Raw genomic sequence first — 25,985 nt, forward strand, 5'->3', positions numbered from 1 at the left:
TTTTCACTCGTTGCGGTAGGACATCAATGAAACTCTCCCACACCTCAAAGGATCCCTCCACCTGCGCCTCTTTTTGAGATGAGGCCTCAGTCCAGTCCATTTGCATGAGAAAGGACAGCTTTTCCAGAAAGAGCTTAAAGGGGGGAGGGGTCGTATCTACCCATGCCTGCAGAACGGTTTTCATCCCTGCCATGGCGACCATGTGCAGAAGCCTACGGCTGCCCGGGGTGCATCTATATTTATCCAGGTCTATAAAGCCAAAGATTGCCCACAGGGGGTCTAACGGAGCTGCGGAGGTCAAATGTGTTGTTGTATAGCGGTGTACTCTAATCCAAAAATTCTGGACTATCCCACAGTCCCACAGACAGTGACGAAGGCCCACCCCGGCCATTTGGCACCTGAAACATCTGTCATTATTGTATAATCCCATTTTTTGTCCTCGTTGAGGGGTAATATATGCTCTATGGTATATCTGTAAGGTCATTTCAACATATCTACTTGAGGGTAATATAGTCAGACTATATTTTAGCATTTTTAAGAGTTGTGGTACTGTGAGTCCTGGGATATCTGCTGTCCATTTTGAGAGTGCTGTTCTGGAGGTGTCGTGATCTAGTGGGCTGTTTAGGAATTGGTAAGTTCTAGTCGTATGGCCACGTGTGTTAGTAGGTTGCTTCAGCTGAATTTGGTTTAATTCAAGCCATTCATTCATAGGTATTTTCAATAATATTTTGTCTACAAAACTTTTGGCCTGCAGATACGGAAAGAAGGTAAACTGGATATGTGGATATTTTGATTGCAGGTCTCCCAACGACAGCATTTTATGAGTATTTTTATGTAGTAGGGACTGGATATTGATTATTCCTCCCACATGCCAGGATCGGAATTCACCATGAGATGAGTTGGCCTGGAAATATGGGTTGTGTAAGAGCGTTAAGTACGGTGAAAAGTGTGGGTGTAAAGAGGTGGCTTTGCGGAATTTTTGCCATGCTTTCCAGGTCAACATTAGGAGAGGGTTCTCTCTGTATTCTATTGGGATCATTTGATATGTTAGATGTAAGAAATTGGGGAGGGCTATTTGGGGGATAAGGGTCTGCTCTATTTCCGTGTCTACAAAAACGAATGTCTGCTGTATCCAGTCTATGATTATTTTGGTTAGTGTTGCAATATTGTAAGTTCTTATGTTGGGAAGGTTTATTCCTCCATTTTGTTTTGGTTGTCTGAGGATATTGAAGGGGATTCTGCTTCTGCCACCCTTCCAGATAAATGTTCTTATTAGATAGTTTATCTTTTTCTCATCCTCAGGGGTAATATATATTGGGAGAACATGCAGTAAGTATAAAAGGCGAGGGAATTCTACCATTTTAAATAGGTGACATCTACCTATGTATGACAGCGGGAGTTTGCGCCATTTTGTTAGGGTTTGTTCTAGGGTTGTTATGTATGGCTTCATGTTGATGTTGTATATATCTTGATATCTCTTTGGAACACGGACTCCCAAGTAGGTAATAAATCGGGTTCTCCATTGAAAGGGGTATTGGTGAGTCCAATGTGGTGTTTGCGAACTTTTTATTAAGAGTGCTTCGGTTTTCTCCAGATTAAGAGTGTAGCCTGATAGAGGGCCTAGTGTCTGAAGGTCTTGGAGTATTTCTGGGAGTGTATGAACCGGATCCTTAATGGTCAAGAGAACATCATCTGCAAAAGCATTTATGGAGATATTGGGATGATATGGGCGGGGGGGGGGGGGTCATTGGTGAGGTTGGTTTTAGGAGGTGCAATAGGGGGTCCAGGGATAAATTAAAAAGTAGGGGTGAGAGCGGGCATCCCTGTCTTGTACCCCGAAATATGTCTATGGGCTGAGTGCTATGTCCATTAACTGTCAGGGTGGTTGAGACATTAATTTGGATATACCCAATAAAGTTGAGAAAGTTTGGGCCAAATTGTCTGTCTCGCAGGGTGGCCTGCAGAAAAGGCCAGGACACCTTGTCAAATGCTTTTTCTGCATCTAGACTTAGTAGTAATGTTTGTGGGGTGTGTGGGCGGCTGGCCTCAATTGTCGCTGCTATAGCTGTTCGTATGTTTTTAGTAGCGTGCCTATTGCTTAGAAAGCCCCTTTGAGAGGGATGTATAATTGTTGGGCAGAGCATTTGTAAACGATTGGCTAGTATTTTTGTCAAGAACTTGTAGTCACTATTTAATAGGGATATTGGGCGATATGATTGGACTAATGTTGGGTTTTTGTTTGGTTTCAGTATTAAGACGGTTCTTGAGTCTAATAATGTGTCTACTTGTATGTTTTGTGTATAGATTTCATTATACAGTCTTGTCAAGGTTGGGATTATTTCTAGTTGTTGAAGTTTATAATATTCATTCCCATATCCATCGGGGCCTGGAGTTTTGTTGTTTGGTGATGTCCCCAATCGCCTCTTTCACCTCTGTCTCTGAGATCGGTTCCTCCAGGAGGATTCTCTGTTCGGCAGTGAGTTTTGGTAGGGCGAGGGTATCTTGCCACCTTTGAATCTCATTTTTGTCTGTGGGGGTCGCTCTATATAGATCTTCGAAATAGTTGGATAAAATGTTTTCTATTTCCTCCTGTTTTGAGATTTTTGCATTCGTAGTAGGGTCAGTCAGGGATAGTATAGGCTTATGCGTGGATTGTACACTAATTATGCGGGCTAACAAACGGCCAGGCTTATTGGCATTTTGGTAGTATCTATTCTGATCTATCTTAGTGAGCCATAGGGCCTGCCTCTGGACATAGGTTTCTAAGATTTGTTTTGTCTGGTTGTAGACAGATTTGTTTTGTTGAGATGGCAATTGGGCGCAGCGCTTTTGTGCTGTGATTAAGTTGTGTTGGAGTTTGAGGAATTGTTGTCTTGTTTGCTTTCGCTTGTATGAGGTGTAGCTCATTATGTGACCTCTCATCACCGCTTTTGATGTTGCCCAGAGGAGAGCCGTGTCTTCTGTGTGTTCAATATTGTCGTCGATGTAATTCGCCCAGTGGATTTTTAAATAGTTTCTAAAGTCTTCCGAGTGGTATAAGTGTGTAGGGAAGGACCAGATTCGTGTTTTACTCTGTGAGTCTTTACCCTGAAATGATAACGTAATTGGTGCATGATCTGATATTGCGATGGGAAGAGTAGAAGCGTTTACGAGTTTCCCAAACAGCATTGTTGACAAAAGGAAACAATCTATCCTGGACAAGGACTGGTGGGCTGTTAAGTAATGTGTGTACTCTCTGGAGTCTGCATTTGTTATGCGCCAGGGATCACAAAGACTTTGTGTCTCCATAAGGTGTATGACGTCTCTAGTTGTTTGTGTAAAGGAGTTGTTCGGCGACGTCCTGTCCATGTCGGGGCATATGACGGTATTAAGGTCTCCCCCTATGATCAGATTTTGGTGTTGGCTCTGTAAGAGCATAGAATTTAGTTTTGGAAAGAAATTGTTGGTTGTCTGGTTTGGTGCATAGACATTAAGTAGGGTATAGTCCATGTCATGTATGCGTGTTCTGAGCATCAGGAATCTGTCTTCTTTATCCGCTAGTTCCTCTTCCACTGAGTATATCAGGCCTTTGCGGAATAGGATAGCCACCCCCCTTCTTTTTGATATGTAATTTGCAGTGTAGCATGAGTCAAGCCATGGGGCCTTAAGGGTGCTTCCCGAATCATGCTTCCAGTGCGTCTCCTGTAAGTATATAATGTCAGGTTTCAGGCGTCTCAGATGTGTAATGATTTTTTTTTCTTTTTAATGGCGTGTTGAGGCCTGCTACGTTCCACGATACTATCTTGATATGTGTGGGTGTGAGGTACTCTTGTTCTGTTCTATTGTTCATGTCTGTCATGGTGGGGGAGTCTGCAATCTCTGTGTTGTATTGTTTTGTTGTACCTTCCGTCCCAGCCGTCCCAGCAAGCGGCGGGAAGTTCAATGCATTATGTTAGGAGGATCATGCGCCAGGGCACCAGGACCGGACATCGCAGGAGGAGAGATATATATTGGTGTCAATTCAACTTTTACAACTGTAAAAAACAAAACAAAACATCATTACATAAAGTTCCCTGGGAAGGGAAGGAATTGGTTAAACCTTTTCTCAGAAAGTGGCAGTGTTTGCTTATTGCCACGCCACAGTGCACCAGAATCCTTGGATTCTAGATCAGTCATGGTTCATCACCGGCTTCCAGCCGAAAGTGTTGGGCCGCCGATTGGGGGTCGCTGAAGATCAGTTGTCTGCCATTTTCCATTACTCTCAGCTTGGCTGGGAAGAGCAGTTGAAACCTAATGGCATTGTCGTGAAGGTGTCTGCAGATTGGCGTAAAAGCCTTCCTTTTCTGGGTGACCGATGCTGAAAAGTCTTGGAATATAAGTATTTTAAAGCCTCTGACCGTCAATGTTTGTTGTCTCCAATAGTTTCGGAGGACGCTCTCTTTCACCGCCCAATTGAGATATTTGGCAATAACCTGTCTTGGTCGCTGGCCAAGTCCCAATTGTCTGGGGGGCCCCACTCTATGTGCCCTTTCTATACAGGATCTGTCAGAGGCACCATCTGGGGTTAGGACTTTTGGAAGGTCTATTGTCAGCAAAGTCATCAGGTCCTCTCCCACAATGGTTTCTGGAATTCCCACAAATCTCAAGTTACTTCTGCAATCCCTATTTTCCAAATCTTCGCGTTTCTCTCTAAGGGCCTGCTCGCTCTCGTGACATCTAGTTATGGTTTGTTCCATGTTGGAGATGGTTATTTATTGTGAATTCAACTTATTCTCTAGGTCTGCAATTTTTTGGGAGTTTGTGGTAATGAGAGACAGAGCCGAGTTAATAGATGTGTGGAGAACCTCGAATCTCTTGTCCAGCATGGGCATTAAGGTTCGTGAAACTTCTTGCGCCACTGAGACAGCCTGAAGTGTTCCTAAATCAGGTGTATGGCCTGGACTGTGGCCCGGGGAAGAGCATGGAATTGTCATATCGTATTCTTGTTCCAGGTCTTGTGATGGTTCTGGTTCTTGGCTATGTTGTGGGGAGTCCTGGATAATCTTAAAGGATGGTTTCTCTTTTTTACTTTTGGACTTTGACATGTTTTGCATGTTTTTGCTTCCTGAAAAGGATCGCTGAGATGTTTGCGAAGTGCGTTGAGGTGTTTTGTGGTTGTCAGTCCGTTTTATGAATTTATCCATGCCCTCGTGTCCTCAACTCTTGAGAGCGCTTGCTGGTGATTCTGTTTGTGGGCGCTGATTCACAGTCCGTAGACAGTCGTGGTTTTAGACTGGGTGTAAGATTTTCAATGCCAGGTCAGCGGGGACCTTCGTCACCACATAACTTGTAGTTTAGCCCCTAAATTTGGATCCGGTATCACTGCAGCGTGTTTCAGAGTTTACTTTTAGTTTGCCATAGGTCGAAAGTCTTAGGATTTAGGCGGACTTTTTCCCAGGCCTTGGGTTGTCAAACAGTTACGACCTGTTGTTGGCTTATGAATCAGGGGTCAAGGTCGCCCGTCAGGTCTATGTAATGAGCAAGATATGTTGCCGTTTCGGCAGGTTGTGCTGCTTAATGGGTTTTTACACCCCAGTTCCCCCGGAGCAGAAGGAAAAGTGGAGAAAATGTCCTCTGTTACTCCGGTTTGTTTGCTTTTAGGGAGTTTATAAAAAGTGGGCATGCATGATGTCCCACCTCCAGGGGAATTGCAGACTTAGTTTAGGAGGGCTGACGTCCTATCATTCTGTCCTTTCTAAGCTTTGTCTTTTTTTTTCCCCACCCTCTACTTTAGTGTGTTCGCTTGCGTTGTGTTGTAATAGCGGGGCTGTTTTAAAAGAAATGGCGTTTGTTCCCGCTGCAGGCTCTTATTGATGTATTTTCTTGATTTCACCACTAGGTGGCAGCAAGTCAGCCAGGCTCTGTTTAGGATCTAGAATACTGGTAACAGATCTTGTGTAGTAAACTAGCCCTGAAGTTTGCATTAGTTGATGTAATGTCTTGAATTCACCACCAGGTGGCAGTAAATCAGCAAAGTACCGTTTTGGGGTACAGAGCAAGTAGCTGGTATATAGAGCAACTAACTTTATAGCTTGGAGCAGGATGCTGTGAGGGCAGGGACAGTGCTCTGAAGTGCCACCAGAGCCAGTAAGCAGTCTCTCTCTTTTTTTCTTATTTCCCCTGTGTTTTTGAGTGTTTTTTTTGTTTGTTTATGGCTGGAGGAGGGGGAATCTGCTAAACCAGGTGTGGGCTGCTTGTGATGGTAATGAGGGTTCTTACTGCAGGTGTGGCTGGAGGGGGAGCCGTTATGCAGGGTGTGGGCTGCTTCTCTAAGCCCAGGTATTGTAATGTAAATGAAGGGCCTTTGTTTCTCTCCCTGGCTGCCTGTCTTCTATTGTTTTACTCTGAGGTCTTTCACTCCTCTGTGTCTCTCACTGCTGGCAGTCCTAGTTACTGCAAGGAGCTGCCTAGCTTGCTATAGAGGCTCTCTGTGCCTGTCCTGCAGCCCGTTTGTGTGGGAGCACTCCTGACTTGCATCTGTCCTGTGCTCTGCTTAGGCCACGCCCCCAACGGATCATTTTTTAAAGGGGCCCAGTTCTTTTTAATAATAGTCTTAATCTTATTATGGTGTAGACTGTATTTGGTAATAAATGATGTTTTGATTGATGTATCAATATGATTACCTGACCTATCTTCATTCCCTGTGGTTGGTCCTGCTCTCTGTTTTTTTGTTATTGTTTTATCTCCCCGTCTTGTTGTTATTATGAGATTTTCATTACCCTTTTCCTCAAAACCTACTTTAATGTAGGCTGACTCTACGATTTCCCTTGGGTAGCCCTTCTCCTTGAATCTTTGTTTTATAGTTTGTGCTTGTTCTTCGAATTCGGATTTCTTGGAACAATTCCTTTTTATTCTTTTAAGTTGGCCATAGGGGACATTGGTTTTCCAACTTTTCAGGTGACAACTGTTAAAAATCCAAATAATTATTGGTATCAACCGGTTTAAAAAAGGTTTTCATAAAAATATCTTCATTTTCTGTTGATATTTCTAAATCCAGAAACACAATACTTTGTTTATTGATGGTGTCCATAAATTTCAAATTCAACTCATTTGTATTTAAAATCTTAATAAAATCTCTCAAGTCTTTCATATCACCCTTCCATATCATCACAAGGTCATCTATATATCTTTTGTATAGCACTATACGTGGGTCGTAAAATTTATTTCGTTCAAAGATCCCCACAAGATTCGAAAAACTGGGCGCACATTTTGTGCCCATTGCGGTGCCATGAATTTGTCTGTAAAATCCTTATTGTATGAAAAATAATTATTGATTAAAATAAATGAAATAGCTTCCAATATGAAGCTTTTCTGTTGAATGGGCATAAGAGGATCTTCATCAAGGACCATACTAATAGCTTTCAAGCCTTGTTTATGTGAAATATTAGAATAAAGGGCCTCTATGTCCAAAGTACACCATAAAAAAGAACTGTGCCAATGTTCATTTTAAGGATTTCTAATAAATGGCCGGTATCTTTAATATATGCAAGTAACGTTTTCACATATCTCTTTTTCTTGCTTTATTCTATACATTGAAATCAATGGGTTCTCTTCTCTGCATATTACACACACAAATTTACAGCAAATTGAAAAACGCCTTAATGATCTTTAAATAAAATTCAACTATAGACGTTTCTGCTGAAAAAGAAATGTCAAAAAATGCCCAGAAAAAGTCAATGCCATTTTTTAAGAAAATTTCTGTGCATCAAGTTACCTTTTTGAATTTTTTTTCTTGTACTAATTTGCCAAATACACAGATTTTAAAAAAGTAAATAGTTACTTGTCTGTGTGAGTTCTTAGATGGTTCAGAAATTGTGATTTCTGAGTAAAACACTTCCCACATTCTGAACATGAAAATGGCTTCTCTCCTGTGTGAATTCTCTGATGAGTAACAAGTTGTGGTTTATTTACAAAACACTTCCCACATTCTGGGCATGAAAATGGCTTCTCTCCTGTGTGAATTTTCTGATGAGTAATAAGATGTGGTTTATTTACAAAACACTTCCCACATTCTGAACATGAAAATGGCTTCTCTCCTGTGTGAATTCTCTGGTGTGTAACAAGATCTCGCTTAGTTGAAAAACACTTCCCACATTCTGAACATGAAAATGGCTTCTCCCCTGTGTGACTTCTCAGATGTATAACAAAATTTGATTTCTGAGTAAAACATTTCCCGCATTCTGCACATGAATACGGCTTTTCTCCAGTGTGAGTTCTCTGATGTGCAACAAGATTTGCTTTGCTAGTAAAACATTTGACACATTCTGAACATGGAAATGGCTTCACTCCTGTGTGAGTTCTCTGATGTTTAACAAGGTGATCTTTAACAGTAAAACATTTTCCACATTCTAAACATGAGAATGGCTTCTCTCCTGTGTGAATTTTCTGATGTCTAACAAGTTTTGATTTCTGTAAAAAACTTTTCCCACATTCTAAACATGTAAATAACTTCTCCCCTGTATGAGTTCTCTGATGCATAATAAGGTTTGTTTTGTTACCACAAAATTTGCCACATTCTGAACATGAGAATGGCTGCTCCGCTGTGTGACTTCTCTGATGTACAGCAAGATTAGATTTCCTAGTAAAACATTTGCCACAATCTGAACATGAAAATGGCTGCTCTCCTGTGTGATTTCTCTGATGTACAACAAGATATGCTTTGGTAGTAAAAGATTTGCCACAATCTGAACATGAAAATGGCTTCTCTCCTGTGTGACTTATCTGATGTCTAACAAGATGTGCTTTCCTAGTAAAACATCTCCCACATTCTGAACATGAATATGGCTTCTCTCCTCTGTGAGCTCTTTGACGTTCTAGTCTTCTGTGACTTTTCCTCTGCTTATCAGTTACTGATGAATCAGAAGATGGGACCTGTATAAGAGGATCAGATGATGGATCTTTGCTGTGAGGGGCAGAGGTGATATCACGGATAATGGCAGTTTCTTCATCTCTATCTTGTCTACTATTATCCTCTGCTTCAAAATCTGCAGATATCAGACGTCCCTCTGAGCTCCCGCTGCAGTCATCTGCCAAAACATAAAGCTGATTTTACTATTATTGAACATAATTAAAAATAATATTGATATTTTAGAACATTTCTATATAAATTACGAGTTGCATTGCAAAATGCTAATAAACAGTTAAAACCACATCAGATCACAAGATAACAGTAGACCTCAGAGAGAGGACCAGTAGATCATGATGTTCTGCCACCAAGCTGTCATCTTGTAGTTTTTACCTTCGGTGGTGAAGCCTACATCTTCATACATTCATATGTCAGTGTACCTCTCTCCATGCTTCTAGTAAATGCCCAGTTGAGGACTATAAGGTTTATTTGAGTTAGTGCTATTAGGTAGTGTCTATCTCACACAGTTACCCGAAAGGTACATGCACTTTATCATAAACAAAGAAAAGGATAGGAGGAAACCAGGATATTGGGGTATATGGTTACATTGAAGATTCATTTGGGGGCTTTTCTGCCCCAAAGAGAGATTTAAAAAAAAGTTTTATCTAGATATTATATGTGTTTGGAGTACTGAGACATGTTTCTATTGGGCCTGGTTGACGTCAATTGCAACTATTGCATCTGCATCCGCTACTCTACTTATGAAGAAGGGAGACTCCCTTCTCCTCGCGCAAATGGGTGATCTATTGCACAAAAACTTGGGTTAGGTGGGAGGGAAACTCCTCCTGCCCACTCCTTGGGCTGTTCTCAGGATCACTGCAGTCACCATGACCTCAATTTTCATGACTATTCAGGGTCAGTCCCCTAGTGCAGCAGCCACTACAGCAGGATCAAAATTGCCTTAACCCCCAGAGTAAACCACATTGCATACACCAGATTCTAGCTAATGGCATTATGTGGCCCCTCCTACTCTAAATATAAAAAGTAGGGGGGGCGTGGCTAGCTAATGCCGAGATAGGACGCATGTGAGACGCGCTCCCGCTGTACTCACCTTCCCCGGGCAGCAACCTCCGACAGAGCGGCAAATTCCGCCCATTCAGGACAGGATGGGCAAGAAGATCACCCCCGGAACGAAAACGCCGGCTCCGAGCGGCAGAAAAGGGGCACTGGAGCGATTTATCGGCGCCCAGAGCGGCGGGAACCCGGCCAAGATGGCGCCGGCGCCGGCTCCCACAGGGTCACGTGGGTCCCGACAGTCCCCTCCGCCGAGCGCCGCACAACACAACCCGGCTCAGCAACCGCTGCGGTCCCCGTCCCTCGGCACCTCACAGAGGGAGAAGCAAACAGGCACAACGCAGCAGGAACCTCCAGCGCGAGAGGACCCCGCACCTGAGGCACCAGGAGAAGCAGGAGAGAGCAGCAGAACCGTGAGTTACACCAACATGGACTCCCCCTCAGCACATACAGGCACACCAGCAGCAGCTTCACCTGCTGCACACTGTACCTCCCCTAGCACCAACAGGGGCAATGATTCACTGGGGTGGTCGGTATCCCCTGAGAGCAGTGCACCCAGCAGCCCAACAGATAATGCACATAAAGGGGAACTCTCCAATAAAGACACTGAGCAGTGGAAAACCCACATAATGTCGATCCCCACAAAAAGCGAGCTGCACGCGCTGTTCGAAAAATTTGAAACATCAAACAAACAAGCCCTTGATCGTATCCACTCTGACATACACCAGATGGGACACAGGTTGCTGCAGGTAGAGGAGGTGCAAGAAGACACGGCGGCCATCTTAGAATCACATAGGCAAGCCATACAATATCAAACAGACCAAATCGCCAACCTGACTATGTATATAGACGACCTGGAGAACAGGAATCGGCGAAACAATCTTCGCATCCGGGGTTTACCCGAAGAAGTAGATGGCCCCCAACTGGAGACGTGGGCGCAAACATTTTTCCTGCAATTACTAGATCGCGCACCGGACAACCCGGTCATAATCGACAGGATACACAGGGCGCTGGGACCCAAGGCGACCGACCCAAATAGACCAAGGGACATAATATGCAGGATCCATTTCTTTAGAGAAAAAGAATCCATTATGCGTGCCGCCAGAGAAAAGGGGGACCTTATGCACAATGGCAAACCTCTCATCATACTCCAAGACCTCGCACGCCACACGCTCCGCCTCAGGGGCGCACTGAGGCCGCTGCTAACATTGCTCAGAGAAAGGGACATACCATATCGCTGGGGATACCCATTCTCCCTGACCGCCAGAAAAGAAGGCAAGTCAGCTACATTCCGCATGTTAGGAGACCTCCCTAAATTTCTGGGGATCCTCCAACTCCCCATGATCGCACTCCCTGACTGGCCAAGCACCCCAACCTTGCTATCCCCAACTGTCCAAGAGCACTGGCAGACGGTCCCACCCAAACAGCGCCGTGAAAGCCGCAGAGGACCTGAAACGGACACCTGATGCCATCTATCCCACAGTGAAGCCCCCATGAGAAGGACTGGCCAGAAACTACACTGAAGAGAGACAAAGGAAGCCGGAAGATGGATCTCATTTGCCGTTCATAACTTTCTTAAGTTCCCGTTAAATACCGGATCACTTGATCCGAACTGTTGCCGTGTTGCCGTTTGGAGGTTATTTACAGGGACCCTCTTGGGTACCCCAAATGTTATAGCAATTATCCCGGGGGGTGGGGGCGGGGGCCGGTCCTGTCCTGCCGAGCACTCTACCACTCCCTACCTAAGGTGAGCTGTCGCACAGCGCTGCGACCACAACACTTCTCACCATGATGGCGTATGCGGCCGCTGAATGCCGCAAAAGGTTTTTTCTTGTAAACCTTTCTTTCTCCTATCCTCTTTTCTACTCTTTTTCTGTCACCCGACCCAACTACACCCTGGTTACTAAACAACTCCCCCACCTGAATATAGATCATGGCTAGTATCACATTCGGCACATACAACGTGAGAGGGCTAAATAAACCCGCCAAGAGGGGGCAAATATTGGATCACTTGCACAGGCAAAAAATTATGATTGCGCTCTTGCAGGAAACTCACTTCCAAGCAAACAAAATCCCTAAATGTAAAAACCGAAATTATACAACATGGCACCATAGCCCGCATCCCAGCAAAAAAGCGGGAGGAACCTCGATAGCCATACATAGGCAACTTCCTCACAAACTTATTTCGTCATTAATGGACGAAGACGGAAGATACGTCTTCCTAAAAATCCAAATCTATAACGAAATTTTAACTATCGCTAATATATATTTCCCAAATCAAGCACAGGTGCGCTTTGGAATCCGGGTACTGGGGGCCCTGAGGACCTTCGCGGACGGCTCCAATATACTGCTAGGTGGAGACTTCAACCTCTGCATGGAACCTCTACTCGACTCCTCTGGGGGTAAGTCTGTAATCCCACACACGTCACTACGTAGGCTACGCAAGGAACTGGCTAGTCTTAGGCTCATTGATTTATGGAGGATTCTGCACCCTAAAGAGAGAGACTATAGCTTTTTCTCCCCGTCACATAACTCATACCAACGCCTAGACTACTTATACATCTCACATAGACTACTAGACCGCGACCCCTCAAGTACCATTGGCCCCTTTATATGGTCAGACCACGCTCCGGTTTGGGGATCGATCCGACGCGCCACACATGACACTACCAACATCAATTGGCGCTTAAACGACAACCTGCTGTCGGACTCAGCTTGCACACAAGCGATACAACAGGCCATTGAAAATTTCAACACAGATCACTCAACAGACAACACATCAGACCCTATAAAATGGGAAGCCCTCAAATGCGTACTCAGGGGAATCTTTATTTCCCATGGGGCGTGACTGAAGAAGGAAAGGAACACCACTTTGAGGGATTTGTTGTCCCAGATGACCCACCTTGAAAACATAAATAAGAGAGACCCGCTGAACGCGAGAGCGTCTGAAATCTCAGAAATACGTGGCCGAATCCTACAGCTGCTGGATCAGGCCTCTTTGTGCCGACGGGATAGAGCTAGAGGGTACTTCTATGAACACGGGAATAAAAGCGGTAAAGGGCTAGCAAAAGCACTAAACCCAAAACCTCCACAGACATATATCTTTGCAATTAATACGCCAGACGAGGGCCAAGTTAACACAAACGCTAAAATAGTAAATGGCTTCCATAAATACTACCATGACCTATATAACCTGACGGACAGGCTAGGGAACCAAGATGAAGCCCTACTACAGGATAGAGATAATTATCTACTTAATTTTGCTCCCAAACGCATTCCAGAAATGGAGGAAAGCGAGCTCGAGGGAGACCTCACCCTTGAAGAAGTAAAAGAGGCCATCCAATCCCTGAAAATCGGAAAAAGCCCGGGACCAGATGGCTTTACGCCACGCTTCTACAAACTTTTTGCAGAGGACTTGGCCCCCCTAATGCTCAAAACATTCAACTCCATATCTGATTCCTGCCCCTTCCCCGCCCAGGCCCTACAAGCTGTGATCACGGTTATCCCCAAGACAGGAAAGGACCCCGCATCCTGTAGCGGTTATAGACCAATATCCCTCTTAAACGTGGATACTAGGATCTTCTCGAAAATCTTAGCTACCCGCCTACAGTCACACATTCCCTCACTAATTCATAAGGACCAGGTGGGCTTTGTCCCGGGGAGGGAGGCAGGGGACAACACAATTAGAACGCTTGCCCTCGTGTCGCGGGCGCGCGCCTCCGGGGATCCCCTGTGCCTACTCTCGGTGGATGCAGAAAAGGCGTTTGACAGGGTGGGTTGGGGGTTTCTGGAGGCGGTGCTGGGGCGGGCGGGCATGGGTCCGAGACTCAGGAGCTGGATAATGGCGCTATATAAGTGCCCCTCCGCTCGAGTTCGGGTCAATGGTCAACTCTCGTCACCCATACAAATACGTAATGGCACGAGACAAGGTTGTCCCCTGTCTCCCTTCCTGTACATCCTGGTAATGGAGACCCTGGCGAACGCTCTCCGAGCAAACACCAACATTAGCGGCGTCAGAATAGGTAACAAAGAAAATAAAATAGCCCTATATGCGGATGACCTATTGATATACATAACAAACCCCAGAATCGCTCTCCCTAACATTCTTGCAGAATTTAAAAGGTTTGGGAAACTCTCCAACTTTAAAGTGAATCTCAACAAATCAACAATCCTTAATGTCACACTAGCAGACTCGGAGGTGGAAGCTTTGAAACCTACTCTCCCGTTTAAATGGAAGCAGGACGATCTTAAATACCTAGGTGTCACGATCACAAAAAATCTAGACATGCTCTTCGAAAAAATTTTTAAACCCCTTCTCGCCACACTAGAAACAGACTTTAAGAGATGGCAACAGGTCCCCATGTCATGGTTTGGCAGAATAAATACAATAAAAATGAATGTGTTACCGCGGTTTCTTTACCTGTTCCAAACGGTGCCCATCCACATACCTGGGTCCTTTCTATCACAGATTAGGAAAGCCATCATGACTCACATTTGGGGAAACAGCAGACCCAGGCGCAATTGGAGAGCCCTCACTGGTCCCAAGGACCGGGGAGGCATGGGCATCCCAAACGTCGCCTTATACCATAAAGCGGCACTGTCCAAACGGATCCTAGACTTATTTCATAGCAGAGCCCAGAAAATATGGGTAGAGACCGAACAAGACTCTGTTCCCTTTAATGGCAAGGGACTCTTATGGGTCCCAGGCAATGGGAAACACAAAGGCTTGGGCTGGTCCCCATTTATAGAGGATCTGGTCTCAACCTGGCTAAAATCAGCGACTAAAGCGAGCATGATCCACAGGCCGGGCCCACTCACTCCCTTGGTTGGTAACATAGATATTCCTAATTTCCTAAAGGGTACCACTCTAACTAGCGTTATCACTGATACAATCCTCAGGGTTAGAGACATAACTCAAGGGGACGGATTTAAAACACTACACGAATTGCTGGAAGGACAAAGACCCCCACCCGGAGCGTGGTTCCAATATCTACAGCTGCGACACTACGCGGGGGCCTTAGGCGATATACACCAAATAAGACACCCTCTGACCACCTTCGAGAAGATGTGCCTATCGGCCTCTTCAACTCAACAAAAAATATCATCTTTGTACAAGATGTTAATAGAGGAAGACACATGTAATAGTAACAAAGACCTGGAGAGGGAGTGGGAGAGGGACCTCGGAATTGCACCCCCAGAGGAGTCATGGAGGAAATCATACATTCTAACCCACAAATTAAACATGTCCAGTAAATTGCAAGAATTGAACTATAAAATTCTGACAAGATGGTACCGCACCCCGACGGGACTAGCCAGGATATTCCCCCAGTACCCGGATACCTGCTGGAGATGCCAAAGAGAACCTGGAACACTAGTTCACATATGGTGGTCTTGCCCCCAGATCCGCCCCCTCTGGAGGGAGGTCAATACTCTGTACTCTGGTATATGCAGATGTGAAATCACCTTCACGCCAGAAATGGCCTTACTCTCCATGTTCCCAGGTTCAATAGCCAGCTCTAAAGGTTCCCTACTTAGATTTTTCGTCCTGGCCCTGCGACAAACAATCCCCAGAAACTGGAAATCTACGACAGCCCCCTCAAGGTTGAAGTGGCTGGAAGCCCTAGACCACATAAGACACATGGAGGAACTCTGCGCAAAAGACGAGATGAGACACAACAAATATATCGCTACGTGGTTGGTCTGGAACCAATTTCGTCTCTCTCCCGACCTAAACACGTGGCTTGACAGCGGAGCTCTACCAACAACCACAACCCCCTCCATAGTCAGCTCTACTATTCCATAAACCACACCTCTATTGCTACCTATCCCAAACCAGGGTCACCTGTTCCCCATCCCCTCATACCTCCTACCTGCCCCCGTTCTGCCACCCCCACGTCCCGCTCTTTTTTCTTTTCCTTTTTCTCTCCCTTTTCCTTTTTTTTTTCCCTTTTTTCTTTTTTTTTTCCTTGTTGTTTATAATTTTATGTGAAACATATAATTATTAGCCCGCCAGGGCCTGTTGTTGTTAAAAAGGTTTGTCTATACCGAAAAATGAAGAAACTGCCTCACAGACTGAGAACGTGGATGGAAAATGAAGACAGATTGAGTATTTGTTAATTATAAATGTTTATTCATGACACCATTCCATAATACTGTAACTAACGTTTATTAATGGCAGACTAAATAAAAAATGTTTGAACCATAAATATAAAAAGTATAATCAAGCCACATCACTGCTTGCAGTCACAAGGGGACAGTGCCATCCTATCATTCATCTACAGTGGCAGTGCAACAGCTGCATCCTATGGGCAGATAAGAAACTAATCATTTCACTACCCATGTCATCATTGAAGTGCGAACCCCTTTCACTAGTCAGAGAAACTTCTTCAAGGCAGTGTTGGAGCATCATCACGGCTTGGCTCTTCTTTAAGAAGGGTCTCCAGCTTGCAACTTAAAAGGTACAGTGCAGCCCATTGGAGCAGAACTGTAGGAGAATTGTTAAATGACAAATGATGATTCAGCATCCAGGTTTCTTCCTTCCAGTCCCTGGAGAGAAGCATTCCTGACACTCATAGCACCAACCTTCCATCCTCCAAGGAATCTCCTGTTATCTGGGTCTATGTCTCCACAATCTGGATTCTAGAAGTCTAATAGGAGCTAATCTACCACCCCCAAAAATAGATAGCGCAATATATATATATATATATATATATATATATATATATATATATACACATATACATATACACACACACACACACATAACAAACCTTCAAATTAAGTAGACCCAGCAATACCAAAGACTACAAATACAGTTAACAACTCTGCAGAAATTACTCTGGTTCCATCTCCCCTGCCCTCACTCTGTACCAGCCATATTAAGACTGTCTCATTAACCTACATAGGTCCAGAACATAATACGACTTCAGAACTCACAGCTACTATGAACCCGAATACATTCACGTGTTTAAGGATACTAGTGAGATCTTCCCCTGTATTGGGTATCATAATAGATGTTTCACACATCATTATTCCCTGCCAAACACCTTCATCTATAGAGGTCATTACACCCAAATAACCAAGACTCCCAGACAATATAGAAACACCCACATTGAATATTGAAGAGGATCTACTGCGCCAGACCCCTGACATCACTCCCCCTTGCCTCTCTTTTTTAGGGACAAGTACACCTCTCTCTCAGGTGATAAACTCTATAATAAAAATTCCAAACCTACGAAAACCCCTAACACCTAGGATTGTATCATTGAAGACAAGCAGAAAGAAGACAGACCCACTACCAGTAATACAATCAAAGATCTCATACTTCTACCCTCTACTTCAGTGTTCCAAGAGGCCCAAGAAAAGAAACAAAAAAAGGAGAGGAAGAAGAGGAGGCAAACGACAAAGAAAAAAAAACGACACAAAAAAAGGGCGATGAAAATAGAAAATATGGAAAAACTAAATTCAATAGAATGCCAAACATGTGGAATTTTCAATATTTCTCACTATTCAATATCAAAAAGTGCTTTCAAAAGGCCTCTCCTTCAGTCCCTCACGCCAATCAGACCCATTCGATTTTTTTGTAGACCTAAATTAATATGTACGTGAATTAACTCTTAATCATCATTATAAACATCGAAAAACTAAACCAGGTTGCACCTTAAGAATTCCATACCATATAGATAAACTCATTATGATGAATTTAAAGCCACAAAGTAATTTCTACCCTTTAGAAAGCAGAGGTAACTACATAGAGACGTTCTAGCAACACACCCTAAAAGATTTACGGACCACGTGTCAGACAAACTATAAACCTTATCACTATTCAACAAACGATCAACATCAAACCTTGGAAAATTTTGCAAAAAATTCATTATAAAACGAGTGGACAAAGGAGGAGGAATCGTCATAATGGATGCAACACAGTATTCTGCAGAATCCCATAGGATCCTGGGGGATCCTAAATACTATAGAAAACTTAAAAGTAACCCTACAAACCCAATGACTACATCAATGTTTACCATAATCAATGAAGCTTATTCTAATCAATGCCTATCAAAACAAGAGAGAAATTACATCTGCATAAAAAATCCAGAACTCCTATATTTTTATCAACTGCTGAAAATTCACAAAAATCTGCAAGAACCCCCTGGACGCCCAATAATAGCAGTCATAAGTTCACTAACAAGTGGCCTATCAGAGAACTTAGATATGCACCTACAAAAACATGTAGTCTAATTTCCATCGCATCTGAAGGACACAGCTCACATATTAAAATTATTAGAAGGAATCTCTTGGATCGATACATATGGTGTACATTACACGTCAGCGCCCTATATTCCAACATTGCACATGACCTGGGAATAGAGACGGCCAAATATTTTCTAGACACTAACGCACTCATGCCAACCAGTCAAAAACATTTTTATTTTGCAAGCGATAAGACTCCTACTTACAAACAACTATTTTATGTTTGAAGATAAATTCTATATTCAACTGTAAGGGACTGCCATGGGCACCAAATTTGAGCCTTCATACGCGAACATTGCTGTTATGTGCGGTTTCGAAAAAAAACACTTTTTAAATAAAAGGTTAATATTTTTTAAACGACTTATTGATGACATCCTAATGATTTGAGAAGAAAAAAAACTGTATTTGATAGACTTCATTATCAACCTGAACAAAAATAAATGCAACTTGACATTTACCGAAAACATACATAAAGACAAAGCCATATTTTAGACCTAGAAATATATATACACAAGACGGGAAAATAATAACACAGACCCATTTTAAACCAACTGACGCCAATAGCTACCTCAATTTTGGAAGCTGCCATTCAAAAGAACTAGAAACTAAATATCCCACAAGGTCAATTTACATGCATCAAAAGAAACTGTACAAACATAGAAATATATAAAAAGACAAGCCAAAATTTTAAGTAGAAGATTTAAGAAGAAGGGCTACCCAAATAGCCTAATAGTAACCACATACAAGAAAGTTTTAAATGAAGACTATAAAAGAACAAGAAAAACCACAGGGAACAAAAGAACAGAAAAAAAGAGGTTCAATAAGAGAAAAAAAGGTCAACTGTTCTTCATCACAAAATATAGCATTCACCATAGCTCACTCAAAAGAATTCTTAGAAAACACTGGAATATTCTGGAACAAGGAACCATTTCTTCAAACATGCATTGAAGAAAAACTGAGTATCAACTTCTGTAAAAAATAAAACCATAGAAAAAGTAGTGACTCCATCCTATCCAAGAAGAGAAACCACAAATCTATGATGAAACTGTCTTTTGGACACACCTATAGCGGATGTGAACAACAAAGATGGAAATGCTGTAGTATAAGTCAGCATGGCACACATGAAATACAAACCAATACTCAAGAAGGAAAAAAAAATAGATCAAATTAAAACAGTCCCTTAATTGCGGGTCAAGCCATATAGTATACTTGTATACTTACTGGAATGCCCGTGTGGTCTGCAGTACATAGGAAAACAATAAATGCTTTCAGAACTGGTCTCAACAAAGATAGATCAAACATCACTAATGGATTCACGTAACATAGTTTATCATGCCATTTCCTTGAAATGCATAATAAGGACCCCTCGCTACCCCATTAAAAATAATTAAATCCGATCATTTACCAAATTAAAAAACAAAGAGAGGTTTTGGATCTACACACTGAACACCTCGTCACCAAACAGTCTCAATGAAATGCTAGAAAAATATGGTAGAAACTAGAAAGAAAAAAAAACACGCATAGCACTGGCAACCAAATTATTTTTATATGTGAATCTGATGTATATGTATATAGTTCTCAGATACTAGATCCTATAGTGAGAGCCATATCTTTACCTTTTTCCCTATGCTATCTAGCAACACGGGCATTCTAATATTTGAGACATAATATTTTAGAGGACATGCTAAACTTATATTTTAGATAATTTTATTATATAAATATGTGTTTTTTAGACTATGTAATGAAATGTATTTGGCGGCTATGTTTCTTACTTTGAATATTACTCCCACTGGGAAGCGTCGTGGGGCAGGCACCATCGTCAGATGATTACGTCCCCTACCACCAAGTCGCAAACATCCCAGAGAACAGACCACTTCTACCAGTGAGAGCTGCAAGATCAGCGGCGTCAATTATTGATGACATCACGCGCTACACCTTTCCGAGTGTCTCACAGAAGGGAATGGATCATTAACGATGTAAGTGTTTTCAACTGTATCATTATATATGTTTGTCTAATAATGCACTATTCTACTTGAGAAAGGCATACCATATGCCGAAACACGTTGCAGTTTTTTAATCCTCTTTATAATAAACAGCTGATTGCTATATATTATACAGCACTTTGTATTTGCTTCCAACGCAAACAGAAAAATAGATCAAGTATACTAACCATCAGGAGCGCCAAGCAAACTCTTTTTTGGGGGTGCTTTGCACTCCTCTATACTTTTCCTAATAGGAGCTAATGACCTTCTATGCTCAACAGAAACTGCCCTTACAGAAGTGTCAAACGACCTCCTGACAGCCAAATCGAGGGGCGACTACTCCCTACTGATCCTCCTCGATCTCTGCACAGCATTTGACACTGTTGGCCATCAACTCCTCCTCAGTATGCTTCGCTCCATCGGTCTAAAGGACACTGATCTTTCCCGGCTCTCTTCCAACCTATTTGACCCCCCCTTTAGTGTCTCCTCTGCTGGCTCTACCTCCTCTCTTCTTCCCTTTCCTGTTGCGGTCCCCCAGGGCTCGGTCCTTGGCCCCCTCTTCTTCTCCATCTACACAGCTCTTATTGGACAAACCATCAGGAGTTTTGGCTTTAAGTACAATCTCTATGCTGATCACACCCAGTTATATACCTTTTCGTGTAACATCACAGCCATATTCCTCCAGAACGCCACCGACTGCCTGTCCGCTGTCCCTAACACTATGTCCTCTCTCTGCCTAAAACTGAACCTCTCAAAAAACTGACCTACTGGTTTTTCCGCCCTCTACTAACCGACCTCATCCTGACATCTCCAGGGTGTGATACCCCCATGACTCCCATACAGCATGCCCGTTGTCTTGGGGTTATATTCAACACTGATCTTTCCTTTACCCCCTACATCCAATCTCTCCCCCGAACAGGTCATCGGCACCTCAAGAACATCGCAAGAATCTGCCTCTTTCTCACTGTGGACATGCTAAAAATGCTCACTGTTGCCCTCATCCCCTCTTGGCTTGATTATTGCAACTCGCCGATAAATCGGCCTGCCCACACCACTCTCCCCACTCCAATCCATCCTGAATCCAGCCGCCAGGCCCATTTTCCTGTCCAAATGCTATTTGGATGCCTCTGCCCTGTGTCATTTACTGCACTGGCTGTCCATCAACTACAGAATTCAATTTAAACTCACTACCTGCATCCATAGAGTCCTCCACAGCACCGCACCATGCACCTAATGAATTCAGATTATGTGCCCATTTAATTCGATCCTCTCCTTCCTGTCTCCAAGACTTCTCCAGAGCAGCACCAGTCCTCTGGAATGCACTACTCTGAACAATCCCTGTTACACAAAACTTCAGGCATGCTCTAAAAAAAACAAAACAAAAAAAAAAAACACTTTTAGGGAGGTATACCGTATCTTTTAAACCAAACCCCTCTTTACTGATATTGTATTTGTTTTCTCTCAGAAAGTAGTTGGAACATCTACTGGTCTTCCCTGTGCTACTTGGGGGAATGAAAGAATGATGGCTATCTACAAGCAGAGAGATGGTAAGGGAACACATAGCTAACTTAAATGAATTCTAGTCTCACAGTCCAGATGAATTACATCCTAGGATACTAAAGGAAGCAACAGAGGTAATTGCTGAACCACTAGTCCCAGAAGATGTTGTCCGCATCTTTAAAAAAGGAAAGAAGGTGGATCCAGAAAACTACAGGCCTGTGAGCCTGACTTCTATACTGGAAAAGAACTTTAAACAAATTATTAAACAGCATGTATGCAAGTACATGGAGTAATTAACCAGAGCCAGCATGGGTTTGTAACAAACCAGTCATGCCAGACAAATCTAATTTCCTTCTATGACGGAATCACCAACTGGGTTAATCAGGGAAATGTAGTAGATCTAGTATATCTTGACTTTAATAAAGCATTTGACAAAGTATCTCATACCATACTTAATGAAAAAAATGACCAAATATGGGATTGACAAGGCAACTGTTAGGTGGATTCACAACTGGCTGAGTGATCATACTCAGAGGGGTCATAAATGGCTGCACATCCAAGCGCAAGAATGTATCAAGTGGGGTACCACAAGACTGTCCTAGGCCTAGTGCTGTTCAACATTTTTATAAATGATCTGGGAGGAGGGAATTGATGGGAAACTGATCAAATTTGCTGATGACACTAAGCTAGGAGGAATAGCTAACACTAGTGAAGAGAGTGAGGATTCAAAAAAATCTAGAAAAGCTTGAAAAGTGGGCGTTGACTAAAAGAATAATATTTAATAAAGATAAGATAATGTAAGATAATCACATCATTATTACGATGTGGTGCCCATAATTACACCCATATTATAGATGCCCATCGTGTGTTATCACCTATAACAGTATCACATGTCATCCACATTTAGTATGTACTCCGGCTGAATGGGGAACATCCAGCGAAAAATGACAGATCCCAGAGCTTATAAATCTACATAACTATCAGCAGCCGGTGACTGAGGAGAATCTGTGATTCCTCTTTGCTGTATTTAGTTGTTACTACTCACCTGGGTGGTTACCTGTAGGAATCCCCTCTTTACACTGCTGATCGCCCCTCACATTTGTCTCTGTAGTATTAATATTGGTCAGATCTTCATCCTGATACAAAAGTTGGGAGACAAATATTGTAAAAGTCAGCAGACGGTTGGAGAAGTCATAATCATGAAATAATCATTAAGCATCATGTAGAAGACATCTAATAGGACTTAAGGCAAGAGCTTTATAGCCCCTCTACAGATCAGAGGGCCATCTCCATCTACCTGATGGTCCTGTGCAAAAAGAGGACGGGGACATCTCTCTGGTGGGCTTCTCTTACTGGATGGAACTGCAGGAAACACAGACAGACACTGAAGTCATTCTTTACATACAGATCATAAAGTCCCCATGTATTTAGTCCTGTCTATTACCTGGTGATGGGAGCGGCTGGCGGGTCCCCATCATGGCCTCCTTGTACAGATCCTTATGTCCTTCTAAATACTCCCACTCCTCCATGGAGAAAAAGACTGCGACATCCTGACACCTTCTAGGAACCTGACAACACAATATACAGTCATCACCCAGAAGCCTCCAATGCTGTTACTGTATAATGTCCCAGCATTCCCTGCAGCGTCACCTCTCCAGTCAGCAGTTCAATCATTTTGTTGGTGAGTTCTAGAATCTGCTGTACATTGATGTCCTCATGAATCAGAGGGTGAAGTAGGGGCCCAGTAATAGGGCTTAGGGGTCTTCCCCCTTCATTACACACAGGGGCCTGACAGCCATCGCTAGAGGTCTTCTTCACTACTGTGTAATCCTGTATATGGAGAGACAGTAATAAATATCACTATAGACATTTCCAGAATCCATCACCTCTCCAGTGACATCATCTGTTATTACCATAGATAAGAATGAAGTAATGTGACATCATCAGAATCTCTCACCTCTCCAGTAAGCTGGAAGAGTATCTCTAGGGTGAGATTCAATACACTCTCCACCATCCTAGCTCTGTCATTCTCCATCCTTGATGGGTCAATCAGGATAATTCTTTTATATAGAAAATAGCAACAGTTGTTCCTGTATTTTAGGGTTAAAAGATGAGAAAATGTAAAGTCCATAGAAAATACAATTTAAAAATAACTTTTACTTAAGAAAATAAGGGGGAAAAATGGAGGAGATATTACTATAGAGACAGCACATCCACCGTGTAATCACCTCTTTATTTCACCTTTACAACCAGGTCCGGATTATTGTTAGAACAATTAGAGCACTCGTTTATGTCCGCATGATTTTGGCCACAGCAGTCATGTGACAGCATGTACCCGCACTACCCGAAATTAAGAATCAGCAGTCCTGAATGGATTGGGGAGAAAAGCAGGCAAGTATGCAGTTTTATTTCCACCATCAAAACAGGCCATAAAAGGGCTTTATTGTTTATGGCAGTAGAAAGGGCAGCATTGTTAATTATGGGGCTAATAAAGGTGGTATTACCTATGGGAGCAGAATGGTTGGGATTATTAACTATGAAGGCAGAAAGTGGCATTAATACTTATGTGGGCAATAAAGACAGCGTTATTACTGATGGGGGCATAAATCAGGACACCATTACTGTCTTGAGAAAAATAAAAACGGAACGAATTATGTAACACCTAACTACTGTCTGTATGGATTGTGTAGAGGTGTGAAAAATGTAAGGAGGGTGATAAAAAAAGCAAAGCACTGTGTGTGAGAAACAAGTTGTGGCTGGAAAAAGCCATGATGACACCCTAAAGGTGTAACTTATGTGAATCATTTTAGTGGTACCCTATCATGTATTCTTAGTTATCTTCGAAGTATATACTTTTCCTATGATGTCATTTATGATATATAAACCACATGCACCTTTGAATACATTAGAAATCATTTGATGCCGCAACAGGCTGGTGTGATTTGTATTTCTCCTAGGGGCCCAGACTTCTACACAAGATCCGATTGTTTTCTCTTTGGTAAGCACATAAATTCTCCTTACGTATTTGGTCTTTTGAGCCGGAAAAACTCACTGCAGAGGAAAAGGACAGTCTGGCTGTTAATAGGTGGATCTGAAGTACTCTCTCATAATTAAAAGACCTCTGTCTTGCTTACATTCTCTTTCTTCTTCTGTTGTCAAGGTGCAATAGCAGTAGTCTATGTGAGGCCATAGCCATTGTGAGAAGGCTACAGAAAAGAATTACTCTGTGCAGCACGTAAAAAAAGAGGATGTCATGGGACACAGTGGTGTCCATGAGTTTTACTTCTTATGTTCCTACTACTTCTTTTTCTTTGATATTGTGTTATAGAGTAACTAAGAATAAACAAAGAGGGCGGCCGCCTACTAACATATTGTAATATTTGTATTGTTGTCTTATTCTGTATGAAGCAAATGTTAGCGATTGAGATAAGCTGATCCAATACATGAGCACTGACCTCTTGGACACATTAAGGACCAACCTAAGTGTGTGGGTTGTTTTCAGACAAGACCTTCGATTGTGTTCGATGTTCACAGGCCCTACTCAGAAAGGCAAGAAGGAGTCTTCGTGTATATAGCGAAGCACTGATTCCGGTCAGGAACCTTTGCATTTCCGCTGTATATTTCAGTGTCCAAAGGCCTGTTTTATATTGTTTGTCTTTTAAATCTACATCAAGAACTTAATTACTAACAATGGGAAATACAAACTGAAGGCATTCTCCTGTGCATGTCTCTGTTGTTGCCAACGACAAGAAGTCCTCGAAGGAGTTTATTAATTATAATTATTAATTACATGCACAAGTTAAATCCTGACTATGTCAAATATTGTGACAAGTGGGAAAGAAATATAGATTTAAAAATAAATTAGAAGTCCCTAGTTGTAAAGAATTATGTGATAAAATGCAGACAAGATCAGCTCAAGATTAGAAGAAATACGGATTATCCTCTGCTGAAGCCCAGTTAAAAGAAGCCCCAAACTGTCACGCTTATATAAAAAAATAGACCCCCGACAGTTTGATGAACAATTTAGAGGGTTAATACGGAGTTACAAATTGAATGGGAAAAAAAACAGAGAGAGCAGCTAGAAGAATTCTAGGGCCAGATTAGAGTTCTGTAGAAGGAAATTAGAATGGGAGGGGAGGAGATGGTAGACCCCTTTCCATAGGATAATCAGGGAGAGATAGATGATTCTAATGCTACATATAATCAGCCACTAAAGAATGCATTTGTAAGTGGAATAAAGAAGGAAATAGGAGGTTACATAATGAAATATATGGTTACCATTAGGATGGGATCATTGCAGGAGGTTTTGGAATATG

General features: G+C 42.6%; 1 protein-coding gene across 1 annotated transcript; it reads right to left on the minus strand.

Annotated features, from left to right (window-relative positions):
* Window positions 1-7,540: 7,540 nt before the first annotated feature.
* On the minus strand, window positions 7,541-23,857 carry LOC136629151 (oocyte zinc finger protein XlCOF22-like). Its single transcript, XM_066605303.1, has 6 exons — window positions 23,627-23,857; window positions 23,320-23,499; window positions 23,114-23,237; window positions 22,967-23,031; window positions 22,715-22,805; window positions 7,541-9,044 (listed from the first exon to the last, which is right to left on the minus strand). Exons 1-6 carry the CDS (start codon window positions 23,798-23,800, stop codon window positions 7,795-7,797), a joined length of 1,884 nt encoding a protein of 627 aa, XP_066461400.1. The 5' UTR covers window positions 23,801-23,857; the 3' UTR covers window positions 7,541-7,794.
* Between the last annotated feature and the right edge of the window lie 2,128 nt (window positions 23,858-25,985).

This window comes from Eleutherodactylus coqui, chromosome 5 (genome assembly GCF_035609145.1).
Source record: "Eleutherodactylus coqui strain aEleCoq1 chromosome 5, aEleCoq1.hap1, whole genome shotgun sequence".
NCBI classification, from domain to species: Eukaryota; Metazoa; Chordata; class Amphibia; order Anura; family Eleutherodactylidae; genus Eleutherodactylus; species Eleutherodactylus coqui.

Bases quoted from the DNA above. Each gene is read 5' to 3' on its own strand.
- LOC136629151 (XM_066605303.1), bottom strand. From the start codon at position 23,800: ATGGACTTTACATTTTCTCATCTTTTAACCCTAAAATACAGGAACAAC. The intron at 23,500-23,626 runs GTGAGAGATTCT...CTCCATATACAG, and splicing joins TCTTCCAGCTTACTGGAGAG to GATTACACAGTAGTGAAGAA. The intron at 22,806-22,966 runs GTAGATGGAGAT...CTTTTGTATCAG, and splicing joins TTTTTGCACAGGACCATCAG to GATGAAGATCTGACCAATAT.